We start from the raw sequence: 13,377 nt of genomic DNA, 5'->3' as shown, positions 1-13,377 counted from the left end.
TATCATGAAAATGAATAGCAGACCGTGAAGATTTCATCGTTCTAAATGTTCGTTTGATAATAGTTAAACATCACCGTGTATAATAGTTAGACAAACAGATGTATTCCACGATCAAATTGTTCTTCCATAGAAATGTTGATAGTTGCATGCGAGAACTGTACTTTGCGATTGATCGAGAATATCGTTTATAACGAACGTACAGGTAATTGTGCGCGAATGTGCAATCATCTTCACACGATTATCTAAATTTCGTTGCGATCGAGAGGAAAGGAACACGTTTATTTTGCCATAGCATGGCTCGATGTAAGGTCCTCGAATTCGTTGTATTCTTTCCCGACATTAATATTATTTTGCCGTAAAACGCTTGTTTCTCTACCTCCGCCACGTCTTGCCAATCGTTGTATCAAATGCGTGACAAACGTTTCATCGTGTGCTTAACAAAATGTTGCAGTTTGGAAGATGCTGAAGGATTTGGAAGATGGGCCACCGTTTTTGTGTCCGAAATGCGGTCGTACTTATTCCCACAAGTGCAACTTAACCAGGCATTTACGGCTGGAATGCGGCGTCGGGCCAAGATTTCAATGCGCCTGGTGTAAGAAGCGATTCAAGCATCGACATCACCTGCGGGATCATCAGAGAATCCACCTGTATTCGAATTGCACGTTTGAATTGCGGAATTGAAACAGTACTCTCCCTATATCTATACGCTTGCTTGTTTTTTTTTTATATTTCACGCGATAGTCTAATTATTCGATTATTTATTTATTTATTTATTTGCATCGGCTTGGCAACTAAGTGATTGCGGATTTTCCCATTAGGTGATATTTACAGAATCCGCAATCACTTAGTTGCCAACCCGATATATCCTTTATTTATCTGTTTTGTTTATTCGGTTGTTCGAATATTTGTTAGTTTAAAGAGAAATATCGTTGTGATATTTTTATTCGAATTGTTTGACATATTTTTCTAAGGTGCAATATGTACAAGTTACCTAAATGCAATATTTTCTCGTTAATAGTCCTGCCAACAGCGTGACTCGTAACGTTATGCATAAAGGATAGTGTACCGTTATTTTGTAAGTTCTGCCGTGCAATGCTACTTGTAATTGTTTTACGCCTCACTGACATTGCAATATTCCGGAGGAAAAGCAGAATTTTTTCGTAAAATTATTAATTAACCCTTTGCACTCTTATACGAAGTGTGACTCGATATCAGTTTTTATCTCAGGAGCTCCTTTGTCGAGTCTCGCTCGACATTCTTCCGCGTCCACATTTTTTTACGAAACGTGAGAAAGAAAAGCACGTTTGCATGCTGGAAATTGTTTCAAGATATATCATACACTTAAAAATTACAAAATACAGCAATAGTGTGAATAAAAGTGGTATTTAATTGAATTTCTTTCTTCCTTCATTTATTTCAATTGTCTTATTTTTTACTTAAAGTAAATTTCAAATAAAATACTTGAAAGCGTTACCAGCTGCTGGTAACGAAATTGAAATAAAATTCAGAGTGCAAAGGGTTAAAGGTACACGGGGCATTTAACAGAAATAAGGAAACTGAGAAACAGAACGATTATCCATCGGTATGAGATTTGAGAGTTAAATATGAAATTCATTTCTCACAGTGAATTATTAAGGAAATAATGCCATTTTAAAGAGTGTTCAATACGGAAATATATTATTTTTATGCGCATCGTGTATATAAATAGCTCAAGTACTTAAACTAACAATAACTTGGAATCATCCGACTTGGCATTAAACGATTGGATATTCGAGAATTATCCTGTTAAATATTCAACGGTATCTAAGAAACGCAAAGTTATTTATTCAAAGTTACAGTACTTTCGATGTTTGTGATCGGTGTGATTGTCAAGTCTGTGCCAAAAAAGAGATATTAATATAGTATTTGCTAGCGTGTAAGTCGTAACTGTACACTAAACGTAGACGAGATATATATATATTTGCACAGAGAGAGACTGGAATGTTACGCGTATAGAGAAAGAGCCAGGTGGCCCTAAACGAATCCGTCTCAAGTATTTGTAATTTGGTGCTTCTTGCGTATTAGCTTATAGATCACCGAACTGTGCGAACGGAAAGGTGTTTCGGAAAACAATTGCAAATACCTCTTAACCGTGCCAAAGATACGCCCCCTAGTTTTTATGTTTTATGAAAGATCCACGAGAAATGACAGAAAATGGTATCTTGATATCACTGTCGTTAAATGATAAGATAATATTCGAAGATGTATTTTCATTGAAAGAAAAGAATGTAGCGATTTTACGGAGTAACGATATTGCGATCGTGCAATATAATAAAATATTATTTAGCCACGTCGAAGAAGTATAGCGTTGAAAAAGAACAAGCTCGTAACAGTTTGGCGATTAAAGCGATTATAACACGCCGTACGAAACGTATCTGTTGGTAAACGCTTCTTTTGTAATATGCATACAGAGGAAAGAAAAAAAACATAACTATTTTATCGTAATATGGTAATATAGAATTTGCTTACTTTCTGAGTACCGAGTGAGAAAGTGATACTACTTGTCTGAGAGCTTCCGAAAATCTGATCGCGGCGATACTAACACTGCAAGTACAAGATTACACGAGTCCTCAAAGTATCTACTCGCGAAACTTTTCTCGATGATGTTACTTGAATGAATTTCCAAGGGATAATAAAAAAAACAACAGTGTTTTTTACCGTAGTATCGTTGTAATAGTATCGACGATTATGTTAAAACTAACAATAAGCCAGGTCTTACAGTTCCTTTATTGTCCGATGCACGAACGCGAAGCTACGTACTATCTACTTATAGTTAAGGAAAGAAGAAGAATTTACGAAATGTTAGAACAAAGACAGTCCTGTTGTCTTTTATAGAGACAAACGGAAGCAGCATAGTTGTCGAATATATCGCGTACCTATACTTTCTTTCGGTCACTCAACGACAGCACGAAACAAACGAATTGCGTTTATTTAAACCAAGATCCCTGTACCTTTGCGAACAAAATAAATTTACTTTTTACAAAAATGACGATGCATGATCATTTTACATCTCTGTGTTATTTATAACTGTCGGAGCCGTCGTAGTTTCAAAAATGTAGAAATTCAGGTCGTTACGTAACACGTTGGATCAAATTACTAACAAACGAGATCGCATTTGCAAATTGTTGACAATATATGTGATATCTAAATAGATATTTCTATTATTACAGTTTATATTTTCATTATTCTATTGTTTTTTAGTTCAATAAAAGTCCGAAATCATGGAAATAATGCTAAACATTGGAAAAGCTTATTGCGATAAGTTACCATTATTTTTACTGTTACGTCTAGTGATCGACGGATGATACGATACCGACCGTAGATAAGTACACTCAATATCAACCGTTGGTCAAGATATAAAACGTATTTCTGTCAATTTTACATGCAATTTACCAGCGTAAGATACATTTTTCTAGTTCAATCGAGTGATACATTTGTCATGCATCATCGCACATCGATCGATCGGTAAAAAATGATCGCAAATTGAGTAGAATTGGTTTTCTAATATATACCTATCGCGTACCGCGCAATTTATTTTAATATTGCATCACTATGTGCCAGCCAATTATTAGCGTTAAACGATTATTAGCGGTTTGTTATACGTCATTTCGCTACTAGGATGAAATTACGTCTCAAGGTTTCCGAGCGCCAACGTCAGCGCCAGCGCTAACGGCCAGTAGTATTCCGTATCAAATGAAAAGTTTCGAAGGATATAATAGCTCAAAAATAGAAGCTGGCAATTCCTAATTATATCGCGAAAGAGAAGCGGATCGCGATGGATGAACGTGCATCGCACGTGTACTTACGTATTTGGTATCTGCGTTTGAACGCGATGCGATTTGCCGTAAGGCGACCTTGAGAGAGCGGAAGAAAACAGATTTTTGCAGGAAGAAGCGAAAGGGTCGAGGACAGGCCAGAGAGGAAGCTGGGCGCTCGTTACGTTGAAGCGAATCCTTTTCGGAGGGAAGGAGACATTCCTATGCGTTGACGTAGATATATACCGGGATCGGGGCAACGTATACGTGCGATCCAACAGGAACCCCTGCCAGAAAATCAATCCGGGACGTCATGCTGCCGTGTGTATCAACATTGGAAAATCAATGGTAACCCGTGACGTAAGAGTCCCGCCTCAGAATAGACCAATAGGGTCGGCCGCTGATCCCCACCACGGCAACCTTTTACACCTACCCACACGAGCAGCAGCGTGCTCATTCCGTAGCAGACTACCGCATCGACCGGACGCGCGTGATCGAGAACGTTGTTGAAAAGGCAGCACGCCGAACTACCGTAAAAAACGACCAGCTATTCGTGAAAGCGTACGACGTGTATGCAGTTTTCCAGTCGAAACAGTAGCAACAGCGATTGGGAGGATCAGTTGGCAGCGATACCAGCAGCCACAACAACCTCAGTGACGAGTCATTGTTGTCGTCGACGACGGCGTCTATTCGCTCTATTCGAGTCTGATCGAAACGAACACTGCGCGATTTTCGGATCGTCTCGATTTCCAGACGAAAAACTTAAACGAAAAAACGGATTCGAATCGCGACAAACGTTTCGTGAAAAGAACGAAAAAATTTGCACACGCGTTCCGAAAACTGACTCGTCAATTCCCGCTACAAAGAGAAACTGTCTTGTCAATCTGGTGAAGACAGAGCACGCAGTGGTTTAACGGAATCTCTTGGAAAAACTATCGACGTTTAGCAACGCCAGGAACCGTCTGGTTTGAACTTTCCAGAAAAACGGAGCGAGAAAGACGACGACTAGGTATAGTGCTAGGTGAAAGAAAAGGAAGGCAACTTGCCGCGGAATAGAAAGAAAGAGAGTGTGTGCTCGGTCACGAGTGCCGGCTATCGAGATGGCGTTTATGATGCCCGTTATGAAAAACGAGTGGGACATTTACAAGACCAACCGCAGTCGTCGATCTTCCGAGTGTTCCAATCCTCAGGCCTGTCGCAGTAGAAAGGTGAGTGGTTTATCTGTTACAAATCCGCCTGAAACCGAACCTACAGAATCGAAACAAACGGACAGAGTTGCGCGTTCCAGTAACTCGAAGTTGGCGCGAAATTTTGTTCGGACCATGTATATTCGATTTTGCATATCGTTACGGTAAGTTTCGAGCATTCCTCGCGTTTTTTTGGTTTGCGGAAAAAAAATTTCCGTCAGATAGCGATATCGCGTGGAAACGATATTCAAGAACTCGGGAATATCGTTGTTAACTCAAGCACGTTGTTAACGCGTGCCGTATCCGAAATGCATTTCATAGATCGCACGAATTTCGATCACGAATATTTCTCAAGCGTGTCATATAGATACGTAAATACGTACAGCGGCGGTCGGAAATAATTTCACGGTCAGGCAGCGAATGGTCGATTACGCGCGACGAAAGTGACTCGACGACGGATACGAAACATTCCGGTGTTTATTGTGGCGCATACCTACTTACACTTTGTGCGCGAGGTAGTCGCATTGTCGGCAGTCTGGTAATGCTGACGAAGAAAACAGAACGGAAAACACGCTTGTTTGTGCATTTTTTTCGTGAGAAAATAGTTTTTTCCGCACATTCGCGACGCGACATTCGTAGGCATATCTTTGCTACGGCGTGATACATGGTTGCGCAACGTTTGTTCCTAATTTCATAACGCATCGCGTGCGATAATCTTTCCGATAGTATCGCTTTGATTGCATCGCAAAATCACAATCGATCTATCATCGATAAGGCTATTTAGCTATACTTCCGGCGTCAAAGGCGAAATTCTTCTCACGTTTCATCGTCGGTCTTATCTTTATCGCTTTATATCCTTCTAAACTTTACACCATCGATTAACGTTCCTTCGAGCCAAAATCTTTTCGTTTAAAAATGCATTCGTGTTTCGCCGATACGTGTCGTTTTGAATCGCCGCGATATCGTCGTAGTCGTCGTTGTGGTAGGGCAAAGTTCGAGAAACGTAAGCGTGAGGCCTTGCCATAAATCGCATGGGGCTGTGAACGCGTTAACCGATAATTACGTGTGTATGTATGTTGGACTCGATCGAGCATTTAGCCGAGTTTCAACGACCCGTGTTAACTTTCGATTTACACGACGTTGTAGTGAATTTCGTAAAACTTTCGAAATATTCAAATCAACGAAACTCAGCTGGTCATGTGTCGGCGTCTTGCAAATAGCAAGGACCGTTTGATCGGACGCTAATTCGTATCGGTCGTAGAGCCACGCGGGAAGCCAAGTTACTCTCGTGATAAGAAATTACGTAATCGCGCGTAACCGATGTACGTGAATCTGTGGTGAGAAATTCGTCGTGTCCGAGGTTGTGGCGCACGTGCGCACGTGCAACATCGATTACTCGATGCGGCGTGCTCGATTGCGAACCACTGTTCCATCGTAACGTCGCATCGAGGGCATTCGACCTTGTCTGCAACGCAATGCAACGCTAAATTCACTCCGCAAAGTACACGGCAGAAACAATACGTCGATCGTTTGCCGTGTTACATCCAGTATGGGCGACAATCGGTACGCGTTGCCTCTACGATTCTATCTACCTGTCTAAATATCTACTTGTGATTACTCGTCCCGTATTCCTACCGATATCGTCGAATCCCCTCGTAGCTGCTCTTCGAGTTTCTCGGTCCAGTTTTCATCCTCGAACTTTTCAAACGCGAGATCATCAACGAGGACTTTCCATCAGGAAACATGCGCTTTCGAGAAGATTACTGGGTAAATTTCTCCGTTGTTTTTATTTCGGAAAATTCGAAAGCGCATACGCGTAGCGTGAAATTGCAAAGTATAGTGTAGAATATAAGAATCTTGTGAACCGATTCGACCGCAGAAGATAGGACCAGATAGAAAGTGAAAGTAGTAGGTATGCAATGGAATTGGCGCGCGTTTCGAATCGATATCATCCGATCGATACATTTTTAACGATTTCCGTGAAAACCAAGTAAAGAATTAAGAAACGATTCGTTTTGTTCGCAGGTTTCGGAATGTTCAAAATCCGAAGGTCCATCGTTGTCTACCTCGCCAGGGTCAGACTTTCTGACATCGCCGGCTCACCGTTCCGTGCCCCTTACTTCTCGGCATTTCTCGAGAACGTCCTCGAGGGCGTCTCAAAGCTCGTTGCAAAGTCCGAGCAAGAGTACCGGCTCGTCTCCGCCGAAAACCGGCAGCTCTAATTCTCTGAACAAGTTCCACAATCGGCTGGTGGACAAGTTGAAAAGGTCGTTGAAAAAGGCTGACGATACCGCTGAAGATCAGCGAAACTTGTCGTGAAACAGTCAGGCGGTTTTGGGCCGGCCACCGATTTCCGGCTCGAAACCGATCGAGATCCGACGTACCTCTGCACCCGTTACCACGTCCGCAACGATCCACGAGGGAGTGGTACGATCCTGTCCGGATCCGCCGCCTTCGGCGTGGTAAAACAGCACGACAACAACAAAAGTGACAACGACAGCAACGGGAATAAAATCGGACGAACAGTAAGAAGAAATAAATGGTTCCCGCGATTCGATTGCCAGTGACGACGATAATGTTCGATTCTTGCAACAGTGGCGTCTAACAAGAAGGAGCGATGGACCACAAGCACCGGGAACGAGCAACAAGAAGGATCCAGTGAGAAAGAGGTACATAATCACGATGGAATTCGTCGTTATCGACGTTATCTACGTTGGCGCGTACGTTGGACTGCGTTTATTTCGCATTCATTTCGCGTTCATTTCGCGTTCGTTTCGTACGCGTATAATTGCATAGTTCGTGGCCAGTCGGGGTCGGTATAGGATCTTAATGTCCAGACCTAAAAGCTAGTTCCTACATTGTACATATATTATTGCGCGTATAAAATCTCAGAAACAGCTCAAGCGTTACACGACCTTCGCTTCTTACTAAAATTACCGAAATTGTTCACGCTCTGTTCCTTTTCTCTCTCTCTCTCTCTCTCTCTCTTTCTCCTTCCTCTATTTTCTTTCTTTCTTTCTTTGTCTTCCTCTCTTTCTATTAAAGACGTAGCTGAAACAAAGTTGTATTTCGTTCGAGCTTCTTCCTACTTCTTTGGAATTTACTTACAAGTTTCTTACTTTCCTTTTATCATTCGTGTAACGTCTAGCCAATCAAATGGTAACTGTGGTAAATATGTTTTTAAAATATTAGGGCAAGCAGAGAAATGGGGTGACTATGACGTGGCGTAAGTCGCGTCCGAGTCAAAGGAGTTCCCGTAGAGGTTCTCGCTTACGACAACCGGAAACGCTTGTTTTCATCGTTAAGATTACTTGCTGCCTCCAAAGGGAATGTGCGTGCGTATATGCGAAAACTGCAAAAGGGTATACGAATGCGCATTATATACACGTACAATATAGGTGAGCTAGTGAGAGAACGGAGCCTAAGAAAAGACTTACTTATTTTAATCATATATGTGTGTGTGTATATATATATATACACACACTATCGTTCGAGCGACATTAACTGTACTTATATGCGTAAATATTTATTTGACGCTTTCGTTAAACTTCGTCTCGCATAAAATTTAACAAACACGCGAGCAAATACTTTGTCTTTGAAACGATGCACGAATATATATATATATATTTTTTTTTTATTTATAAAACGCTGATCCCGCATGAAAATTGCTTGTTTCAAACTTTCTTCCCGATTGATCCGTTATTGATTTTTTTAGATTAAAGTCCCTGCAGTATCGTTTCGTGGTAAACGTATTTGCAATACATACGAGACTTATTTGCTAGTTTATATCGCAAAAAGGATACATTTTTTAAAGAATCCTCGCAGTATGTATCCAAGTGTATCATAGCGGTTTTCCTTTGTCCCGCGCCCGAGGTACTGGATTTTGCTGTTTTGATTAGTCGTTACGAAGCGTTTGTTAAATTTCTTTATAGTATAATGATATATTAGTTGCGTCGAGATAAATAGTCAAACCTGTTACTTGTTATATGTTGAGCAATCTGTTTGAATAATCCTGGAATATAGAAACGAAAGTGTCCTCGAAAATTGGACGCAGAACGACGTCTTTCCAAGACATCGAATAAAATCGTAGAGATACTTTTATGTGCAATTCTACAAATACTAAATTCACGTTTTTTCCTATCCTTCTCCTCTTTCCCTTTGCTTTTATTCGATCGTTTCATACGCGAGGAAAAGCATTGAAAACCAAAGAACGGTATGATTGAAACGTCCTGCTGTTTCTCAAAAAAAAAATAGAAGTTCTTATAAGATAGAACTTTAACGACGATATAATTCGAGCGAAGTTACAGTAACGTATCGTTCCGTTTCATAATAATTGAACAGTATTTAATTACGTATAAGATAAAGAGAAGTTTGTTTTTTATATGTGTAATACGGTGACATCGTCTGCGTCCATCTATATATTACCGCAATTTTCAATTTTTCGAATAAGATGATCACGCGCTTTCCTTATCGTTTTGCGAAATTACGAAGTGGGAGCAATTATATGATACCGCGTGTAACTCTGTGATACCGTAAGCTATAAGGTAGAATTATTTTGCAACAATCATATAAAAGAAAAACAAAAAAATAAAAAATGGAGGTAGAAGTTGGGGAAATGTTACTGTTACTACGAAAATTCGTACGAACGCTTCGATTCTCCGTCAATCAATGCGCGTCCTTTGATAGGAACAGCGACGAGTTCTTTCTTCGTTCAATAACAATGTTGATCCGAACGAGAACAAAGGATCAAACGATTTTTCCTTAATTTTCGATCGAACACGTTTTCGGGATAATTTATTTTCTAAACAGATATCGTTCAACGTTAAATTCTAAAAGATTATCAAATTTGCTGTGAGAAGCACGTCGCCTAATTTTCAAAATGATTGTCTTCTTCAAAACGATTTTTCTTCTCTTTGTTTCCTTTCCCTTTTCCTTTTTTTTTTTTTTCTTTTTTTTATTCCTTTTTCTTTTTAGTGAAAATACGAGGTGAACGAGGAAAGAAAGAAAGAACGAACGAAGGAAAAGACCAGATTCGATAAGAATGAAAGGACTGATTCAGAAAAATTGCCGTTATATGTAAGACTGCTTTAGAGAACAGAAAAACAATAGAATTACCGATCTGATGTTAAAACGTGGTGCTTGACGAAGTGTTGGGACGCGCGAAGGATCGAGAACGTTGCACGAACCTTGGCGAAATTTCGTTCCATCATTTCGTTGATTGATTTGTACTGATTAGGAACAATGGTGTTATTAGAGTTTAGAGATTGACGAGATAATACGATCTATTTATTACGGCGGCCTCGGACCGCGGAGTAAACGTGGATTGGAAGCTTTGACCTCCTATCTTTTTGTATATAATATTTTTCGCGTTGATTCGAAATATTTACATAACATTTGTTACTTTTCAATTTGATTTATAAAACATTTAGCTGTACGTATCTTATAGTTTATCTTTTTCAGCTCGATCCACTTTCATTCTACGGTCACAATGTTCGCGCAACTATAAAGCTATATGAATATATACAAATATATTTATATATATTTGAATATGTACATACGTATACATCGCACACGCACACGCGCTCGCCGCGCGCCTGTTGTGTGCATATATACATATACATTATTCGACAATTTGACTATTTTTTGTATAACTATTGCAACTACGTTATGGTTATTCGTTATACCTCACTCGGGACATTTTGAGCTGATTTTTAGCGCGTGGCTGAGGAGATGGGAGTACGAGTCATGGAGAAACGGTCACGAACAATTTCATACGAAAGTACAAATTGATAGTTTCGGCTTGGATTGAGCGATAGAATCGAACGTGAATATCAGAAAATAATTTCTATCGCGTTTAGAGATATGCGTGGTGAGCTTTATGTTGAAACGTATAGGTACTTTACGTATTTGTAAAACGGCCTGAATAACGCTTTCGTATTATAAGTAGAGTATGCTCGCCGTTTCATATTTTGTCTAATATTTTTGCAATGCAGAAGTAGAATTGTCGCTTTCGCGATTCAAAACGACATTATTCGTCGGTATACATAGTATCGTTGATCCCTCAATGACTTCCTCCTCAACCATGACGATTGAATGTCACTGCCAAAATCCCCAGGATCGCATAAAAATATAGCATCTATATACATACATGATAGACTTCACGAGCGGCTGTTGCTTTTTCCGCGGCAACCTGTTCGTTTTCTGCCACCACAAACTTCTATCATTCTCTCGCTATTTTTCGATCTTATGTTGTGTATTTATTTTTTTTTTTCTTTTTATAAAATAGCAGCTTTTGTTATTGAAAAACCCGTAACGCTCGTTCTTCAACGTAACTTTATCGGGAATGAAATGTCGGGTACATCATCGAGCTTCTTAATTTCTCAAAATTTAAAGATTGAAAAAAGAAGAAATGACAAAATATACGATACTAAGCGAATATATGAAATTTTTTGTCAAAACCTGTTATCGATCTTTTCTTTTTTTCTTTTCCTATTTTTCTTTTCTGGACGTATGTACGTACATGGACGTACAAAATGGAAAAGAAAGCGAAATAACGGGTGCACATTCCATGAATATAATTATACATGTATAAAATAACGAGTCCGTTAGCGTTTGTTAAGACATTCGAGTAAGATATTACAGGCGAACATTCAAGATGAATAATATATCTAAAGTTTGAAAGCTTACAATAGACTCGGTTCATCATTATCATATATCGTGATTTTTATGTCATGTTCAATAAATGAGTTTCAAAGTATTAACAGAGTATTTCTTAATTTCCTAAAGTATTTTTTTTCAAAGACAAACTTGTGACAGCAAAAGTTTTCTCACAGCTTCTTAGGATGCTCGCGTAATTTTTTCGTACTGAGTCATGCAACAATTTCAATATGACGACAATTAGTTGCTTAATACGACGATGACACGTGCAAAATAGTATTTGATATTCGAGTTACGAATGAGCAATCGTTATGACTCATGATTATATAGAATTTTTCAAGTATGATTTACCAATATTATCGATAAGAATAGAAACGATCGCATCGATACGATCGACGAACGACAGATCGATTGTATCAGGCATCGAGCATTCGATCTGAAAAATATGGCAGATGTAAGAACAATATTGAGATTTCAGATTGATTTGACAAACTTGTCAAAACCTAATTTGCAATCAAAGTTTTGTCGTTGAACGATTTTCAGCATCGAAAATAAGGTAAGGTAAACGTATAATCGAGGAAAATTTGAAACACGGAATTGTCGACGTAACCGCCTGTTGCAGATGGCATCTATAGGCTGAAGTATGTATATTGTGAAATAAATCGTTCTTTCTCGAGAAATCATCGCATGCGATATAAGTCTAAATTCGTGTTACCGGTTGATATCTAAATGCATTGTGTTGGTAAACTAATCGATATATCGTCTTGACTGAAATAGTACCAAAAGGACGTTCTTAGAGTTCGTTATACCTTAAATAGAACCACCTTTGCCGTATCTGTAACACATTTACATAAACGTCGCGTGAGTATGTTGGTTTTTCGATTACAATCGACCTTTACGCTAAGTTTTTTCGTTTATGCGACTATTAATATAGTTAATGATGGCATAACTATGTACATACTTTGTCCGTTTGAACGTTTAATTTGAAAGTACAAAAAGGCAGCAGCCAGATCGTTAGATAGATATACTTGAAGTTCTCAAAAACAAAATCTAACTAAAATGATATTTCGCGTTAAAATAACACTGTGTGAATGTAACTCAATCGTACATAAGCCGCTTGTAAGAATACTTTGCCTACAGATCTTCCAGGTGTTTCGTTTCATAATTGCGGCAAACTCGTTCTTTTTGTGATATTATTTGGAAAAGCTTAGAGGAAATAGTCGTATTTTTAGTTTATTCTGCGGTAGCTAACGTCATCGTAGTCGCTTGCAATCGTTACTTTGACGTAATACGTGAATAACAATGAATCGAACATAAAAAACTTCAGCGAGGTTTGCATTGTCAAAATTCTTATACCGTTTAGCCTGTTTTTATCACAAATTTAAAGTAAGATAACGCACGATCGGCATTGCGCAACTGAAATTCACAGGCAATCGTCGAAACCATCTGGTGTTTAGTATAGTTCGCTGTAATATTGGGATTGATCTTTTATATGCTTTATGCTCAAATTTGAAGGCAACTTAATTCTAGTAAGTATGAAATGAAACACGTGTTTCGATCAACTGATATTTCTAAATAAATTTAACGAGGTCAAGAGTAAAGAACGACGTTAAAAAAAATTTAACTAGTGAAGCTAAAAATAATTATTATCGAAACGACCGTAGTTGATAATTTTTACATATCCGCTATGTTAAAGTTGTTGGTATCATTGGATCACGATGTTGCAATACATGGATATT

The 13,377-nt window shown here is 38.9% G+C and overlaps 1 protein-coding gene across 1 annotated transcript; it reads left to right on the top strand.

The window, feature by feature from the left end:
* Positions 1–4,237: 4,237 nt before the first annotated feature.
* On the top strand, positions 4,238–11,738 carry LOC139987830 (uncharacterized). Its single transcript, XM_072004552.1, has 2 exons — positions 4,238–5,002; positions 7,007–11,738. The coding sequence occupies exons 1-2, from the start codon at positions 4,895–4,897 to the stop codon at positions 7,298–7,300; spliced, it is 402 nt and encodes a 133-aa protein (XP_071860653.1). The 5' UTR covers positions 4,238–4,894; the 3' UTR covers positions 7,301–11,738.
* Positions 11,739–13,377: the final 1,639 nt, after the last annotated feature.

Source organism: Bombus fervidus, chromosome 5 (assembly GCF_041682495.2).
Source record: "Bombus fervidus isolate BK054 chromosome 5, iyBomFerv1, whole genome shotgun sequence".
NCBI classification, from domain to species: Eukaryota; Metazoa; Arthropoda; class Insecta; order Hymenoptera; family Apidae; genus Bombus; species Bombus fervidus.
The sequence above is the reverse complement of the archived record's forward strand: the minus strand, read 5'-3'. Positions and strand labels throughout refer to the sequence as shown.

Coding starts and splice junctions, on each gene's coding strand:
- LOC139987830 (XM_072004552.1), top strand. CDS start 4,895: ATGGCGTTTATGATGCCCGTTATGAAAAACGAGTGGGACATTTACAAG. Junction 5,003..7,006: donor AGGCCTGTCGCAGTAGAAAG/GTGAGTGGTTTA, acceptor TTTTGTTCGCAG/GTTTCGGAATGTTCAAAATC.